The 18774-nt window shown below is 41.9% G+C and overlaps 1 protein-coding gene across 1 annotated transcript in view; it reads right to left on the bottom strand.

The window, feature by feature from the left end:
• MAP3K12 (mitogen-activated protein kinase kinase kinase 12) overlaps nt 1–18774 on the bottom strand; it is a 121533-nt gene that overhangs the window by 5967 nt on the left and 96792 nt on the right. The window contains exons 11-12 of the mRNA XM_030195003.1: nt 15182–15252; nt 13799–14063 (exon numbers count right to left, since the gene is read on the bottom strand). Of these exons, the coding sequence (XP_030050863.1) occupies nt 13799–14063; nt 15182–15252 (336 nt within the window). The remainder of the gene's footprint in view (nt 1–13798; nt 14064–15181; nt 15253–18774) is intronic.

Here is an 18774-nt window from a genome sequence, read left to right as displayed (position 1 = left end):
AGAAAGGCAACCCTTGGACACACTGTACTGCAAAATTTGTTTGTTTAGTGAGCTCCAACTCCATCCACTTGAGGCTCTGTTTAGAGGCTGATCGAATTTCAATTTCACGCTGAAATTAGCCCAAAATCTGGATTCGACCATGGTTCAATTTTGGCTGAAAATGAAAGTGCAATTTTGGCTGAAACCAAAATTCCCAGCCCCCGACCACTCTATGCCACCCTTAGGCCCTTGTTGGGCCTACCTTTGAAGCCTTGATGGTCTAGTGGCCTTTTTGGGACACAAGCAATCCCAACTCACTCCTGCTCCTGCCAGCTCCGCGGTCAAAATAGCTGCCGCAACTTCCCACAAATGCTGGTGCAGTTGGCTCCATTCTTTTACTTTTGACATTGGACCTCATTTTTCTTTTGAACACAGGTATTGCAGTACATGCTTTGAATCTGTGAATGTATTGTGGAAACCTATGTGACCCCTGATGAAGGTTTTTCCGAAACTTGGCCAGGTTGGGTCCTGTTTCCATTAAAGTTGACATTTGGATAAACTCTGTTTAGATGTCTGTTCTGCTTCTACAGTAGAGTGTCTCCTGTTTGTTTCTGCATGTACCCACAGAAAGGCAATATATCAAATTCATGACCCTTTACATGTCCACCAAGTACTCACTGTTCCCCAATTTAAACACTCAATTTTATCAATAACTTTTGTTACTCTAATCTCTAGGGTTTATACCTAGAGATTAGAGTAATAAAAATTATTGATAAAATTGAGTGTTTAAATTGGGGAACAGTGAGTACTTGGTGGACATATTGAGTAATTGTACTCTGGTTTAAAACAAATTTCCCCTTATAGGTTAACGGGCCTTTACCCTTTATCCCTAATTCATCTCATGCGCAACTCCAAAGGGGTGTGGCCAAGGCATGGGCATTCCCAGGATTTAGGTGCAGAGTTATAAAATGCTTCCATTTCTGGGCCTGACAGTAGTTAGGCGCGAGTGTTTAGACTGGCCTTTGGCAGGAGCAAATGCTCGTGCCTAAAGTTAAGTGCAAAAATGACTTAAGCGGACAGATGTGAAGCGTTTGTTTACACTTTCAAACAATAATAGAACCAGGGGACACAAGATGAAGCTAGAATATGGTAGATTTAAAACAAATAGGAGAAAGTTTTTCTTTACTCAGCGTGTAGTTAACATAGTAAACATAGTAGATGACGGCAGAAAAAGACCTGCACGGTCCATCCAGTCTGCCCATTGGACTCTGGAACTTGTTGCCGGAGAATGTAGTGAGAGCAGCTGGCCTTACGGAGTTTAAGGGGGGTTTGGACAGATTCCTGAAGGAAAAGTCCATTGAACATTATTAAATATATATATATATATATATATTTTTTTTTTTGGGGGGGGGGGGGGGGTTGCCGGGTTCTTGAAGCCTGGATTGGCCGCTGTTGGAGACAGGATGCTGGGCTTGATGGACCTTTGGTCTTTTCCCAGTATGGCGGTGCTTATGTGCTTATATATGTGCTTATCTATTAAGACAGTTTCATGCGGAACTACATTTACAGAATTTGCACTTAATGTGCATTATCCTGGCACCTAAAACTTAGCACCCTATAAAGAATTCCCTCATAGGGCTAGATTCTATAAACGGCACCTGAAAATTCAGTGTGGAAAAATATACACCTAGGCATATTCTCTAAAGCATGCCTACATGCATCATCTCTTCGAGCAGGGCTTCACTGGCTCCCCATCAAAGAAAGAATAAATTTTAAGATCAACACAATGACCCAAAAGATCATCCACGGCAAATCCCCTGGCTACATGAATGAATTGATCGACCTCCCTGCTAGAAACTGATCTATTTCTTCACAAACTTATCTTAACCTACACTTTCCCAATTGTAGAGGAATTAAATACAAGACCTACTACGCATCCAGTTTCTCCTTTTTGGGCAGCCAGCTTTGGAACGCTCTACCCAGACCAATTTGATTAATAAACGACTTCTTGCCCTTTAGAAAAATGCTGAAAGCTCATCTCTTTAAGCAAGCCTACCCAAATGCCCCAACCTAATCTCGCCAACTTCCACCCCCAATTCTGTTCTGACTTAAATACCAACCTCCCATCCTTCTCTTTCCATCTCTCCTTAATTTTATCCCTCCTTACCCTTTCTCACAAATTACACTATCCTATCCTGTCTACCCTCTTTTATCCTAGTCATATATTATGTAGCTCAACTTATCATACACTACTAAGCCCAACTTTACATTGTTTTACTACTGTTTTATTAAAATTCTATTAACTTTGTATTTCAAATTACTATGTAAGCCGCACTGAGCCTGCATTGTGTGGGAAAGCGCGGGGTACAAATGTAATAATAATAATAATACATTTCATAGAGTAGGCTTAAATTTACACGTGTAAATAGAATACGCCAAGCGCCTCCCCAAGTGACCGAATTTAGTCACAGCCATTTATGCCATGTTTAACAGTGTAAATCCCAACATCTAAATTAGGAAAAGAGAGGGTGTATTCTATAACAAAGCATATAGATTTTAGAACCATCCATGGCCATGTCCCCTTTTCAACTATGCAACTTAGAATTTAAGGGCACCATGTTACAAAATATACTTAGTGAATTGTGCGCATAAATCTTAATCAATGCCAATTAGTGCTGATAATTGCTTGTTAACATCCAATCGACAGCACGGATTAGCTAGCTAACCAGTTAAGTTACACACACTGTTATAGAATATGCTTCGATTTCCGTGTGGAAATTAAGGCGCGATAAATGTGTAGCTAAGAGCTTTTCAAGGTCATAAAATTCAGTGTTGGCATCCATCCCTTTTACCCAAATAAAATGTTAATGTGGCTCTAAAATTCAAGATGGATATTGTACACACTCGTTGTGAAATCTGCCATGTTGTCCAGTACATCCAGCATCTCTCAATAGTTTTCTGGCCTCCTCTACTTTCACTATACTTTCATGCTAAACTGGAGCAAGTACACACAGGAAATCCAATACATTAGCATTTAACTTTCAAAAAGAAGTTTATGATACCTTCTCTGGCAGGGAGGCCGAGCCCCACCAGCCAAATAAATGGACCACCGCCACTCCCCGCTGCTTATTTCTGGCTCTGAGCAGCATGTCAGGAATTCGCATGCATACTTGTGTGAGAAGTCCTGGAATGCTGCTCAGAGCCAGAAACAAGCAGCGGGGAGCAGCGGCACTCCATTTAATCTCTGATTTCTGCTTCCCTCCTTCTTCCTTAACTGTTTTGCCAGAGTCTACTTGCCCATTTGGCACTTCCTCTCTCTTCATGTCCACCATCCATCTTCTCTCTGCATCCCTATCTGCCTGACCCAGCATCACCCACTATCTTCCTACCATGTTGAGCATCTCCCATCTCTGTGTTTCTATTCTTGCCCTGTCCAACATATCTCTTCTATGTCCCTATGCCCCCTGCCACAAGCTAGCATCTCCCCTTCTCTCTCCCCCCAGGGGTCCAGCAAGAATTCTTCGCTCTTCCCTCACATCTGTTCTGTTTCCTCTTTGCAGGGTCAGCACTTCTCCCTCTTCCTTCTTTCCCCGCAGGTCCTGGCACCTCTCTCTCTTTCTTGTCCTTCCAATCCCCACCCCCAAAGTCCAGCACCTCGTTCCCTCTCTGTGGCCCTTCTCTTCCTCATTCCCCTCACCTCACTGAATCTCTTTCTTTGTTACCTAACCTCCCTGTCCAGCACTTCTCTGCTTCTTTGCACCAATCTTGATGCAGCAACTCTTTCCCTCATGACCCATCCCTTATTCAGCAACTCTGTCCCTCTCTACCCCTCCTGATGCAGCACTTCACTCTCTCCTTGCCACCCCATGCAGTACCTGTCTTCCTCATTGCTTCCTCCAATGCAGCACCTTTCTCCTTCTTTGACTCCCCATGCAGCAACTCTCTCCTTCCTTACCCCCACCCATGCAGCACTTCTCTCCCTCCCTCCAACCTCCCCCCATGCAGTACCTGGCTGGCTGCTTCCCTTGTTCCCCCTCACCCATGATGCAGTATCTGTCTCCCTCGTTGCCCTCCCCCCAAGCAGCACCTCTCTCTCTCGAGTCTCGACCCTACCCCTCTTGATGCAGCATATCCCTCCCTCCCCTTCCACATGCAGTACCTAGCTGGCTGTCTCCCTTGTTGCCCCCCCCCCCCCAAGCAGCACCTCTCTGCTCTCTCCTCTAGCACTTCCTTGCCTCTTGCCCGTCTTCTGCGTTTAATTTTTCTTTAAGCAGGGCTGGCATACGTCAGTAGGAACAGGCTGCTTCAGCCAATCCCAGGGGCCTTCCCTCAGCATGTTCCATCCCCGAGGGCTGAAGGAAGGCCCCCGGGATTGGCTGAAGCAGCCTATTCCTGCTGACGTGTTAACACTGCTTACAAAACAATTAAGCGTAGGTTCGCGTGCAGCAAAAGAAGAGAGGTTGGGGGAGAGGAGGAGAAACAGAAAGATAGAGAAGTGCTGCGTGTGAGAAGAAGATGCTCAAAGCCACAGGGGACGCCGTCGACACTGCCAGGAGGGGACCAGAACCCAAATTTTGGGAGCCGGCTGTTAAAGTATCTACTTTAACAACCACTAGCTCCCAAAATTCTGAAAAAAATAACAACCGGTTCTTGCGAGCCGGTGCAAGCCGGCTCCAGCACACCACTGGGTGTGAATAAACATGTTGATAAAGGTGAGCCAGTTGTAGTGTATCTAGATTTTCAGAAAGATTTTCACAAAGTTCCTCATGAGAGACTCCTGAGATATGTAAAGAGTCATGGGACTGGAGGTAATGTTCTGTTGTGGATTACGAATTGGTTATTGTATAGAAAACAGAGGGTAGGGTTAAATGGACATTTCTCTCAATGGAGGAGGGTCAGTAGTGGAGTCCTGCAGGGATCTGTACTAGGACTATTTAACATATCTATAAATAATATGGAAATTACTTTCTTATGCATTATTGAATGATACCTTAGACAACATTGTGAGATACATATTGTGGGTAAAATGGCTACGGGTGGTTGGGATTCACAGTCGGGGTTTTCAGAGGAGACTATTTCCAATTTATTGGGTGGAATGCGGTTATTTGATTCAGCAAATGGCCCTATTCATTTAGATTGGGTAGATATTTTGAGACTACATAAATACATAGTTAGATCAGAATTTCATGCTATGACATTAATAGAATATTGCCGGGCTTTACGTATTCCTAGGGGTCTACGGCTAGATAAAGAGCCGAGATTCCTAGAAGATTCTGACTATGTGAAAAGGTGGAACGATATAATTTCAAGATGTTCTTTAGATTTAATGCTCATTACAATTGATAAATTAAACAAGTTAGTAGATGACAGTACTTGTGAATTAAACAGTAAATTGAATGAGCTAAAAAATATGTCATCAGCAGAAAATTATGAAGTTAAATATAAGGAGCATATGCAAGTGATTGAGAAATATCGAATAGAAATTAGATCTCAAAAAATATCCAAATACAAGAGAGATGAGTTAGATTATACAAAGGGTTTCATCTATCCATGGATGAATCAAAGTAGAAAATCTAGACGAAATAAAAAAGGTAAGCGAGTCACATTTATTAACTCTTCAAGTGACTCATCAGGAGAAGAACATGGGAATGAGAGTAGTACAATGGGCAATATTGGTAGCCACACTGATACATCTTTAAAAACAACTATTTTAACAGGACAACAAACAGTAGAAATGAATACACAGCCCACAGTACGTCCCAAACGACAGGGCAGAAATATTCATTGATAGTGTTTAACCTATCATCGAAGTGTTTGAGCCCTATTCAATATCAAATTTTAAGTTTGGGGCTTACATTTGTTCCTACCCAGTTTCATAATGCGTTTGATATTCGCATTAATTTACATAAGTTTTTTAGAAAACTACGTTTGAAATTATTTTTTGGAGAGAATGATACCATCGAATCTGATAGTTCACTTAGTCAATCCAAATCCTTTTTGCAAACACACCGGTTGCCCTCTACATGGCTTCCTCATGGTCCTATAGATTCAGCCATTGCCACGTTTCAGCGATGGGTATTACATGATCTTGAAAAATTAGAAGCAACCTTGGGGAAACAGTATGGTAATCTGACAGTTTTGCAGTGTCAAGCAGTTGAAGATTTACAGAGGGACGAAAATATTATAATCTTGAGGGCTGATAAAGGGGGTGGAGTTGTGATACAGGATAGATCGAAGTATGAACAAGAAGCATTTACTCAGTTAAATGATCAAACATTTTACAGCCCGCTACAGGAAGATCCTACTACCCAGTATCAATCGAGGGTGTATGAGCTGTTAAGGGAAGCTTGTGAAAAAGGTGTTATTTCTATTCAAATATTTCGATACTTGTTTAGACAATTTCCAAAAATTCCTATAATTTACTTCACCCCAAAAATACACAAGAGTTTGGAAAAACCTCCTGGCCGCCCCATTGTTTCTGGATGTGAATCTCTGTTTGAACCGCTCTCTCAATTTTTGGATTTTCATTTGCAACCTTGTTTAAAGTCCATAACTTCTTTTGTGAGAGACTCAGATCACTTGCTTAATATTTTGCAAGATGTACAAATTGATGCTAATGCAGAGGTATGCTTGATAACATTAGATGTTACTGCATTATACACAAATATCCCGCAAAGGGAAGCTGTGATTATGATTAAGGGATTATTGGAAACTTTGGAGTTATCCAATCAATTAATAACTTTACTTGGCAATATAGCTGAGTTAGTCATTTATCATAATTTTTTCAAGTTTAAAGAAAAATTTTTCCATCAAATAAAAGGAGTTGCGATGGGCGCCACAGTAGCCCCCACTATTGCATGTTTGTATATGGACCAGTTAGAGAAGCAGTATATATATACAAATCAACATTTTGAGGGTGTTGTTAAATGGCTACGATATATAGATGACATTATGGTAATATGGCAAGGGACAGAAGATAATTTATTGAAACTGTTGGAAATTTTGAACACAGTGAGCCCTCATATAAAATTTGTACATTGTATTGGTCGTCGAGAGGTGAATTTTTTGGATGTAAATATCCAATGGTATGACAGTAGATTTATCACTAAGATTTACCGTAAGGAAACTGATCGTAATACAATACTACATTATCGTAGCCACCACCCTTCTGGGTTAAAAAACAGTATACCATCGAGTTAACTGCTTCGAGTCCGTAGGCTGTGCAGTTCTCGTGAAGAATACACTCATCAAGCTTTTCAAATGATTTCACGTTTTCAACATAGAGGATATCCTGATAGAATTTTAAAAAAAGCGGCTAAGAGAGCATTCAATAACCACAATGAATGGCATCCATCATATGATAACCAGAAATATAGATCTGTAAAAAAAGATCCGCTGACTTGTGTGTTACCTTACACTAAGTCATCTAGTCAAATTATACAAATTATGAAACGTCATTGGTCTATATTAGGTATACATAAAGTTTTCCAGCAATTTCCTCGGTTTGCATTCTCTCGAGGTAGAAATTTAGGTGAACAATTGGCAAGGCATAATACTGCATGTAATGTAGGACATGAGGAATTTGGCCATGGGAGTTGCGATCGGTGTGTATATTGCAGGTATGCCATGCAAGTTAATGAAGTGAATGTTCCTCATTCAGAGAAAATATATCGTTTGCAGGCTCATACTGACTGCAATACTACAAATTGTGTGTATGGCATAAAATGTCCTTGTGAACTATGGTACATTGGATTGACTACTAAAAAGATTAAAGTTAGGATAGCACAACACCTCAGTAATCTCCGTACTAAACGAATGGAAGCCCCATTGGTTTCACATTGGGTGGATGTCAAACATGAAGTTCAGGATCTTCGCTTTGTAGTTCTGAGTCAAATTAGTTTTGAAAGAGGAGGTAATGTGCCTCGCATGCTATTGCGTAAAGAACAAAGGCTAATTTACCTTTGGAACACTGTAAGCCCTTATGGGTTAAATAAAGAAGTAGAGTGGTTAAACTTGTGAGAGGGTATTTAAAGTCAGTCTCCTTGAAGCCTTGGTATGCGCATGTGTGGGCGTCTTTTGAGGCGTTGCTACCGACACATCCAGGATTGTTAAATTTGAGAGAGGGTATTTAAACTCAGTCTCCTTGAAGCCTTGGTATGCGCATGTGTGGGCGTCTTTTGAGGCGTTACCACCGGCACATCCAGGATTGTTGAATGCTTGGCCACCTGTAGAGCCGGTAAGAGTTTATAACACTGGTTTTTAAAAGGATTGTAATATTGTTTGTGAAATACAAATGTATGCTATTATTGTTGTTTACATAGATTACTGACCCCTGAAGACGCAAAATTTGCGAAACACGATCGTGTAGGGTCCGTGTACAATTGTTTTAGTAAACAAATGAGAGGACTGCTGCAGTGAAGCAGTTTGAAATTCAAGGAAAAGTCCCGTGAAGAATGGAGTCACGGTGAATGGAACTACTGTCATTCAATACTACAGCACAGAGTAAATCAGTTGTGGGTTACGATGGAATGTAACTTCTTGTTTTAAACCTGCTGTGATGGACAATTGATTTAATCAATGGACTAATTGCCATAGGGTAACAGAAAGTTTACAGCAGGTTATCAATAGATTAAGAGAGGATCGTAATGAAGAAGAAGTGCTTTGAATGTCAGTGTAATCTATAAGTTTTACACCAGTATTGCTATTGAAAGCAACATTTTGTTATAAGATCATAAGTGATTCTATTATTCCGGGTGTTCTATTGTTATAGAGTTTGATATTTTGATATTAGTTTTATAAATGTGAATTAGAGTGAATGGATGAATGAATGAATGATAGATATATGGGGATTTTAGACAATAATTGTTAGGTTTATGAGATTAATTGATGTAATAAAGATAAAAATAAATGCAATAGTTGTTGAGTATATTGTATGAATTTAGTACAACTATTTATTGAATGATACCTTAGACAACATTGTGAGATGCATTATTATTTGTTATGTATCCTATACAGTTTATTGTAAGCCACATTGAACTCAAACTTGTTTGGGATAATGTGGGATATAAATGTCACAAATAAATAAGTAAATAATAAATAAAAATTGGAACGACAAGTGAGGTGATTAAATTTGCAGATGACACAAAACTATTCAAGGTTGTTAAAACACATGCGGACTGTGAAAGATTGCAGGAAGACCTTAGAAACTGGAAGGCTGCGCATCCAAATGGCAAATGAAATTTAATGTGGACAAATGCAAAGTGATGCACATTGGGAAGAACAATCCAAATCATAGTTACCTGATGCTAGGGTACACTTTGGGGGTCAGTACCCAAGAAAAAGATCTAGGTGTTGTTGTAGACAATAAGCTGGAAACATCTGCCCAGTGTGCAGCAACGGCCAAAAAAGCAAACAGAAATGCTAGGAATTATTAGGAAAGGAATAATATATTACCTCTGTATTGCTCCACGGTGCAACCTCACCTTGAGTATTGCACCTCAGTTCTGGTCGCTGTATCTCATAAAAAATACAGCAGAATTAGAAAAGGTTCAAAGAACAGCGACTAAAATGAAAAAGGGGATGGAACTCCTCTCATATGAGGAAAGGCTAAAGAGGTTAGGGCTCTTCGGCTTGGAAAAGAGACGGCTGAGAGAAGATTATTATAGATTATTATTATTATGACATTTATATCCCATATTAACCCAAACAAGCTCAGGTTCAATGTAGCTTACATTCAAGAAAAAACATCAAAAATATAATACAGTCAGACAATTAAATTATAACATTTTAACATATTATGAATAATTGTGTTTTTTGTCATGAAGCTAGGCTAGAGTATTGGTTATGTTGAAATATATAAGAGGGATGGCAATATTAGTTTATTTTCTTTTGATAAGATATGTACTTAATAGAGAAGCCTTTAGTAATATACGGAATCCCAGATAATTTTCTAAGCAGGGGCGTAGCCAGACCTCGGCGGGAGGGGGGTCCAGAGCCCGAGGTGGGGGGGCATATTTTAGCCCGCCAACCCTGCCACATTCGACCCTCTCCCGTCGCCGCCAGGTACCTTTGCTGGCAGGGGTCCCCAACCTCCACCAGCTGAAGTCTTCTTCAGCGCCGGTCTCCGGCGCATTCGCTGTTCTGTTTCTCTGAGTCCTGACTCCTGACGTCCTGCACACACATCCTGCATGTTACGTGCACGCAGGACGTCAGGAGTCAGGACTCACAGAAACAGATCAGTGAACACACCGGAGACTGGTGCTGAAGAAGACTTCGGCTGGCGAGGGTTGGGGACCCCCGCCAGCAAAGGTAATTGGAGGCGGCGGGGGAGGATCGGCAGCGGGATGGGGGGGGGGGTCGAAGGTGGCGGGGTAGGGTCAGCGGCGGGAGGATAGAAAGTAGAGGGGGCCAGGGCTAAATCTGTGGGGGCCCATGCCCCCGTGGACCCCACCTAGCTACACCCCTGCTTCTAAGTACCTTAATTGCTTGAGTAGAGAATTTCAAAGTTTGGTACTCTGATATGTAAAGCCTGCAACAAGGATTGATTTGTAAGAAAGATCTTTGCAGTTTGGATAAAGGAGCGTGAGGTACTCTCTAGATGTTTTGTACTGCATTATGTGAAGATAAATCAATTAGTTGTTGCAAGTAGGTGATAAACCATACATGATTTGGTAAACAGTCAAGCATATTTTAAAGGTGATCCTGGCATTTATGGGAAGCCAGTGAAGTTTTAACAAGAGAAGGGAAGCTTTCTCAAAGTGAGAAGCGCAAGAAGCACTGCATAAAAGGCAGGCAGCGGTATTTTGATATGACTGAGGTCTACAAAATAATGAGTGGTATAGAAAAAGTAGAAATCGATTTTTTACTCTTTCAAAAAGCACAAAGACTAGGGAACACTTAAAGAAATTACATGGAAATACTTTTAAAACAAATAGGAGGAAATATTTTTTCACTCAACGAATAGTTAAGCTCTGAAACACACTGCCAGTGAACGTGGTAACTGTGGTGAGTGTATCTGGGTTTAAAAAAGGTTTGGATATGTTCCTGGAGGAAAAGTCCATAGTCTACTACTGAGACAGACATGGGGAAGCCACTGTTTGTGCTGGGATTGGTAGTATGGAATGTTGCTACTTTTTGGGTTTCTGCCAGGTACTTGTGACCTGGTTGGCTACTGTTTGAAACATGATACTGGGCTAGATGGACCACTGTTCTGACCCAGAATGACTGTTCTTATGTTCTAAGATATAGTGAAATTATAAAAGGTACAGAGAATTCCTCGCAATCTTGAGCAATTACATACAATAAATATTGCCCCATTGCTATCTGCTACCAAGTCCCTGTGTACTAAATGGCGAGATCTTCCTTTGTTTCTGTGGGGTAGAGTCCAACTCCTAAAGATGGTTTTATTGCCTAAATGGGTGTACCATCTTCATCATTTATCACTCATCCTTAAAGCTCCAGATTTGGCCCTCTGGAATAAAATCATCAGTAAATTTTTATGGGTTAAGAAACGGCCAAGAGCTTGCCTTAAACAATTACAATTATCTAAGAGGGTTGGGGGACTGGGTCTTCCTGATTTGTGAGCATATGTGATAGTGAATCATTTACGATGTGCTTAAGATTGGGCGTATCACACATCTGAATTTTGTGATGTGGATTATGAGACAGAGCTAGTGGCCCCACATCATTTGGCCTACGTTTTGCTTGCTAAATCAACCAGACTCCCTCCAGCTTTGAGATGTCATGTTTTAGTAAGGGCGGTGAGATGGGCTTGGACCATGTTCCGAAAAAATTTCGGACTGCACATGCATTGCTCCTGGTTTTTGCCCATCCAGGGTAATGCAGATTTTCAACCAGGGTTGCAATCGGAAATTTTTATTAGAAGGCACACTCAGGGAATATCTTTACTGCAGCATATAATAGATGAGTATGAGCAGCAGATAGTGTCCTATGATCACTTGTGTGGGATATATCGTTTGCCAGAGGCGGATTGGTATCCTTAGTTGCAATTACAGCATTATATTGAAGGTTTGTTTTGAACCAATCCAGTGGATTTTACTGAATCAGACTGTGATGATAGTTGGCCATTACCTGCAGTTCATAAGGGCCTCACTAGTTGCTATTAAGCAACAGAGAAGAACCTTATAGAGTATATACCCCGTTAACCAGAGTGGTAACCCTCTGGACCCGAGGTTTTAGGGAGTGCACATTGGAGCGTTTGCTTTTGAGTTTGAAAGAGGGCCAAGATTAGTGGGTAGTATACAGCTACAAGAATTGTATTATAAATTGTTGCTATGTATATATATACACCCGACCAAGGCAAAGAAAAATGGGCATGCCCACTATGGGAGCCTGTTTGAAGTGTGGACTTTCTGAAGACTCTTATCAACACATGGTGAGGGATTGCCCACCTATTCCAGACTTCTGGACTAGACTCTGAGTCTATTTGAGTACACTTTATTGGCAGCGGTGGGAGGCCACACCACAAATGTGTTATTTCGGATGATGTAGAGGGTACCCATAAAATTGTATTTTTTCTTTGTAAGTCAGCTCTGAGAGCCAAATGCTATATTTTATTGCAATTAATTTTCCAACTCCCCCTACTTTGACACAATGGAAGAATCTCATGCATGAACTCCTCACTATGGAGCATCTAATGGTGGAGGAGGGTGAAGTAAAAGCGAGAAAACATTTTATTACTATATGGACTCCATATTTACAGACCTACATACAGTCCTTACTTGTATTTCAGAGCTCTGTTCTGTCTTGGCTTTCTTCTCATCTCTCTCACCACCTTTCAGTGGATCCCCCTTCACTGCTATATCACTATCAGTCTGTGCACCTCAGGGCTATGTCTTGGGACCTCTTCTCTTTCTAAACTTGTTCACTTGGTGCTTTGATCTCCTCCCATGGTTTTCAGTACTATCTATATGCTGATGTCTCCCAGATCTACTTCTCTGTACCTGAAATTTCTCCAGGAATCCAGGCCCAAGACTCTATCTGCTTGTCTGACAGTGCTGCCTGGGTGTCTCACTGCCATTTGAAACCGAACATGGCCCAGACTGAACTTATCATCTTTCCTCCTAAACCAACCTCTCTCTTTCCCCCATTCTCTATGTCTATGGATAGCACTGTCATCCTACCTCTCTTCTTAGCTCATAATCTTGGGTTCATCTTTGACCTCTTCTCCCTACCCCTCTCTTCTCTTCACTACTATTCTAGAAATGAAAGTAGGTACCTTCCTTCATTTATAGCAGGGGTGTTCAATGTCGGTCCTCGAGGGCCGCAACCCAGTTGGGTTTTCAGGATTTTCCCTATGAATATGCATGAGATCTATTTGCATGCATATTCATTGTGGAAATCCTGAAAACCCAACTGGGTTGTGGTCCTCGAAGACCGACATTGAGCACCCTTCCTTTACAGAATAGGATCCTACTGCACACACTCTGGGCCCCTAATTGGAGAAGCCCAGTTACAGAAGTGTCCCCTATATGGCTTAGTAAAATAATGTCCCCCATAATGAATGTTTAGTCCTGCGGATGCCCTGCTTTTCAGTTCTTGGTTCTGAAAAACCTGTCAGCAGAATTACTGGAAAAGTTTCCTCTCTTGTGTTCTCATAGGGTAGGGACAGTGTGAGCAGGCGAAGAGCAATAAAGTATTGACACAAATCAGACAGGTGTAACCAGGAAATAATGCTAACAAGAAGAAGAAAGTGGATTTCTTTTTGCCTGCCTATCCAAATGATGCTGAATGTGGCTTAGAGCCTCACTAGAAATCAGATACAGGGGGGAAGCTGCTGTGAGTGCTGCCCTGGTCTCACCTTGCAGGGATTCTGCTCCGTGCTCAGTTGCGTCTTCACATGCTGCACCGTGGCCTCCTTTTCTGACAACCCATTTGACTGATTCAGGACGTCCAGTGGGATCTCAGAACAGTCCTCTACCTCCAGCCTCTTGTCTGTTTGACTGCTGCCCACTTCAGGGGTGCCACTGTGTAAGGGGTCACTCATGTTCTCCTCTTCACCGTCTGAAAAGTTTTCAGAGCTAAACGTGGAGATGGACTGGTGCTGGCTCATGCCGTGTGACCACCTACAAGGGAGGAGAAAATGTCAGGGTACTGTCTCCCAGGGGTTACAGTGATAGCCAACAATTTAATGGAACACCTCTAAATATGTGGGTCTTTGATAGCACCCACAAGCATTATTTCTCATCTCCTTCCCTAACCCATTTTTTTGTAGCAATACATTTTATTCAAGTATTTATAACAAATAACAACCAAGAGAAAAGAATAAGTACAAACCACTTAAGAAAAGTATTTTTTACTCAAACACCTAGATGAAACAACATCAAATCCCTGAATGCTAAGACCCTGTTATCCCAAAAACAATACCTCAACCCCAACCCTTCCCCCTTCCTCTCTGTCCAAATATGACAGGAAGTCCGTGTTCACCATTGTCCTTCCTCACCTCTGCTGGCAGTGATTCCAGGCGTTCGCCACTCTCTCAGTAAAGAAGCCTCTCCTCATTACTTCTTGGCCTTCCCCTAACTCCATATTGTGGCCTCCTGCTCCTCTTGCTAGTGACCTATACAAGGGTGATATTACCTCCTATTCCCTGTTGATGACGTTTCTCCTTACATACTTGCAGTGGTGTTCCTAGCTTGTTTACCACCCGGAGCGGGTTGCCGCTGCACCCCCTCCCCCAGTGCACCATACCCACCCTCTGAAGCAAGGGGGGTTGTGGTGTGCAGCTGTCGGCTCTGCCGGTCCTCTGCCCCAAAACAGGAAGTAACATTAGCGGTGGCAGGGGTCCAGAAGAGCTGACAGCCGTGTGCCTGTTCCACACACCCCCTTGCTGCCTGCACCTGGGGCGAACTGCCCCCACCGCCCCATCCTTGGTACGCTACTGCATACCTGAGTACACAGTTAACTATCCTAGAGGCAGCTAGTCAGCAGCAGGGAATTTGACATAATTTTGCCTAGAATCCTTTTCTGCTTCCTAGTTTCCAACCTTTGTCCTTCTCAGAAGTGCCTAAAGGACTTTGCACTCCAGCAGAATTTCACATTGTTTTTGTATTAAAGCACTTTTCTCAAGTCCCATTTCAATATTTTCATCCCTCTCAGTTATCTCCCAAGACTAAAAGGCTGTATGGAGCAGACATCATATCTATAATGAACAGAGCAAATCCCTTTCTTACTTCCCACCCACCTTTGTCTGTGAGGCGATTCCAACTCGCTGTCCACCTCTCCCTCCTCCTCTTCCGAGGACACACCCCGCTTCTGAGGAAAGCAGAAACCAGCTATTAGTAATGCCTATACATCAGTATATACAATAAATACACAGAATCCTATGAGGTACTGGGTGAATGTGAGATGGAAGTCCAGAAAGTGCATGTAAAAGCAGTCTAAGATTATGTATGTTCTTTGACATGTTCCTACATGGGACAGTTATTCACAATGGGGCCGATATTCAGATCGCGGGAGGCAGTCCGGCTAATTCCTGTAGTCAGTGGTGAGGCTGGATATTCAATGCAGGGCTGTTTCCAGTGACCGGCATTGAATATCCGGTTTAGTTTTGGCCGGTTTAAACTTAACTGGCCAAGCCAATATTCAGCACTGGCCAGTTAAGTTTCCGGCGGCCAAAGATAGGCCTGCTATTTGGCAGTTCAGTTTTGCTGCCAAAATTAGCCGACGATGCACTGAATATTCACAGATAGCCGGTTATATCATGCAATATAACCAGTTAGATACATAAGTACATAAGTATTGCCATACTGGGAAAGACCAAAGGTCCATCAAACCCAGCAGTCTGTCTCCAACAGTGGCCAATCCAGGTCACAAATACCTAGCAAGATCCCAAAAAAGTACAAAACATTTTATACTGCTTATCCCAGAAATAGTAGATTTCCCCCGTCCATTTAATAATGGTCTATGGTCTTTTCCTTTAGGAAGCCATCCAAACCTTTTTTAAACTCCGCTAAGCTAACCGCCTTTACCACATTCTCTGGCAACAAATTCCAGAGTTTAATTACATGTTGAGTGAAGAAAACTTTTCTCTGATTTGTTTTAAATTTACTACATTGTAGCTTCATCGCAAGATGCTAAGTGCTGACTGTGAATATCCATGTATAGGCTAAGTGCTAATTAACCAGCCAGGAGCCTTTACTGCTGGTTAAATAGCACTATATATCGGGGGGGGGGGGGGGGGGATACATTTCTGTGGTATGTATGTGCATGGCGACTGTATGATATATGTGTACAGGCCTTTATGATGTCTGTCTTGCTGGCTCCTGTGATACCTCTTGGTATTGTCCCTGTCCTGGCTTTGCACTAAGTAAGCAAGTATGTAGTGGCATAAGGATACCACTAAAATTCACACAAATTAGGTATACAGCAGTGCTCATAAAACTTTTATAATGTTTTTAATAAAATGTAGTTCCTCTCTGTAGTCATTAAAAATAAATCTGCACAGTTCAACAGTAACCATCAAAATATTTTTTTTTGTTACATTTGTACCTCGCGCTTTCCCACTCATGGCAGGCTCAATGTGGCTTACATGGGGCAATGGAGGGTTAAGTGACTTGCCCAGAGTCACAAGGAGCTGCCTGTGCCTGAAGTGGGAATCGAACTCAGTTCCCCAGGACCAAAGTCCACCACCACATAAATCTAAAACATTAAACCATTTCTTATAAAAATAGACCACATTATATCCCAATAATTATTTAATCCACCACACACACACACACACATATATAGACAGACAGATAAATACATATACATACATAACACAGCACACACATACACACAAAACCAACAAGCACAATTCATAATCAGAGCAAACCCATTTCATATTCAACACCACATTCATATACTGTGTTTTCCATAAATTTCATCAGGGGGATTATCACCCTTATGTGAAAAGTAACAAAACAATCACACACATTATAGAACAGTTACCATAAACTTCCTTGGAGGGATGTTTCAACTCTTCTAAACGATAACCACAAGAGGAAGCACATTAAAGCAACTCTCCACAACTATGATGTTCAATAATACAGGCACATGGCAGTGTAAAAGTCATTGATTGGAACCACCAATGATGTAGCATTAATTAGACTTGTTATCACTTCCTTGATATTTTAAACTTTTTTGTCATATAAGAGATTCCTATTCAAAAGGGTGAAGATCGTGATTTCATTGTGAGTTTTGCTGAACAATGCTGGAACTTTTTACTAAAATCATTGTATGCACAGGATATAAATGTTGGGATTGTTTTTTTTGAAAAGACCTTTGCCATAACTGACATATGGACTCCCATATTCTACTCTGAATATTGGCAATGTTGAAGGATATGTGGAATAATGTTGCCTCCATTGTATCATTAGTCCAGTTGGTATGCTGACTGAGCTGGGATATGACTATGTAATGATGATTGGGCAGCTTGGTGTTTTAAACTGAGTGTTTTTTTTTGTTGTTGTTGTTGTTACATTTGTACCCCACGCTTTCCCACTCATGGCAGGCTCAATGCGGCTTACATATACAGGTACTTATTTGTACCTGGGGCAATGGAGGGTTAAGTGACTTGCCCAGAGTCACAAGGAGCTGCCTGTGCCTGAAGTGGGAATCAAACTCAGTTCCCCAGTTCCCCAGGACCAGAGTCTACCACCCTAACCACTAGGCCACTCCTCCTCAATTTTTAAACTGATTTGTTAAACTCCTGTCTCTCAGAGAATAAGTCTAATCTCTGGCGGCTAGGGAAGCTGACTTGGAGGAACTGAGGCAGATAGAGAGGTATATATAGAGGAGATCTACGGGGACATAGTAAAGAAGTCCCACTGTTAGTCTGGCAACCTTTATGCTGCCTTTGAGGAGAAAGGTCACCTGAAAAGAAAGAATCAGCTTAGTGGGGCAGAAAGTGAGCCTATAGCCAGGACCTGCCTTCCAGGGGATGCAATATTCTCTTACACCGACAAGTTTCTGCCCAGGAGGGAAGGGCTAGGACGGCCATTTTAGTTGGAGATTTGATCATTAGCCATGTAGATGGCTGGGTGATTGATTGGTGGGCCTGAGGGTCGTTTGGTCATTTACCTGCCTAGTGCAAAGGTCCCCTCCATAAGATTTTACACAGTGCTGGGGAGGAACCAACTTTCTTGGTACATGTGGGTACCAACAACATTGATAAAATGTGGGAGGTAGATTCCGGAAGCCAAATTTAGGCTCTTAGGTAAAAATTTGAAATCCAGAACTTCCAGAGTAGCATTCTTAGTAAGGTTCCCCATTCTAAGTACAGGATTCAAGAAGCAGACAGAGCTCCAGAGTCTCAGTGAATAGATGAAACGATAGTGTAGGGAAGAGGAAATTATATTGGTTAGGTACTGAGCAACACTCTGCAGAAGGGGAAGCCTATTCCAAAAATGTGGGCTCCACCTTAAGTGGGGTGGAACCAGGCTGCTGGCCCTAATGTTTAAAAAGTAGGTAGAGCAGCTTTTAAACTAGAATTAAGATTACAAATTATCCCTGTCAGCTGATATGCAGGGCCGGTGCTAGGGGTTCTGGTGCCTCAATGAAAACTATCAGTCAGTATCCCCCCTTCCAGTATCTCCTTTCTCTCTTCTCCCGTCCCCATTCTCCCACCCACCCACCCCCTTTTCAACCCTGTCTTCTATTTTTTAACAAGTTCTTAATCCACAATAGATCACTGCATCCTATTTTATCATGACCCCTCAACCAAATGAAACAAGAGACAACAGGTAAGAGGGCAGCCTCAGCTTGAGTCTGCAGGGAAAGGAAAGGGAAAAGATG

Source organism: Microcaecilia unicolor, chromosome 3 (assembly GCF_901765095.1).
Source record: "Microcaecilia unicolor chromosome 3, aMicUni1.1, whole genome shotgun sequence".
NCBI lineage: Eukaryota > Metazoa > Chordata > Amphibia > Gymnophiona > Siphonopidae > Microcaecilia > Microcaecilia unicolor.
This window is presented reverse-complemented; position numbering and strand designations above follow the sequence as displayed.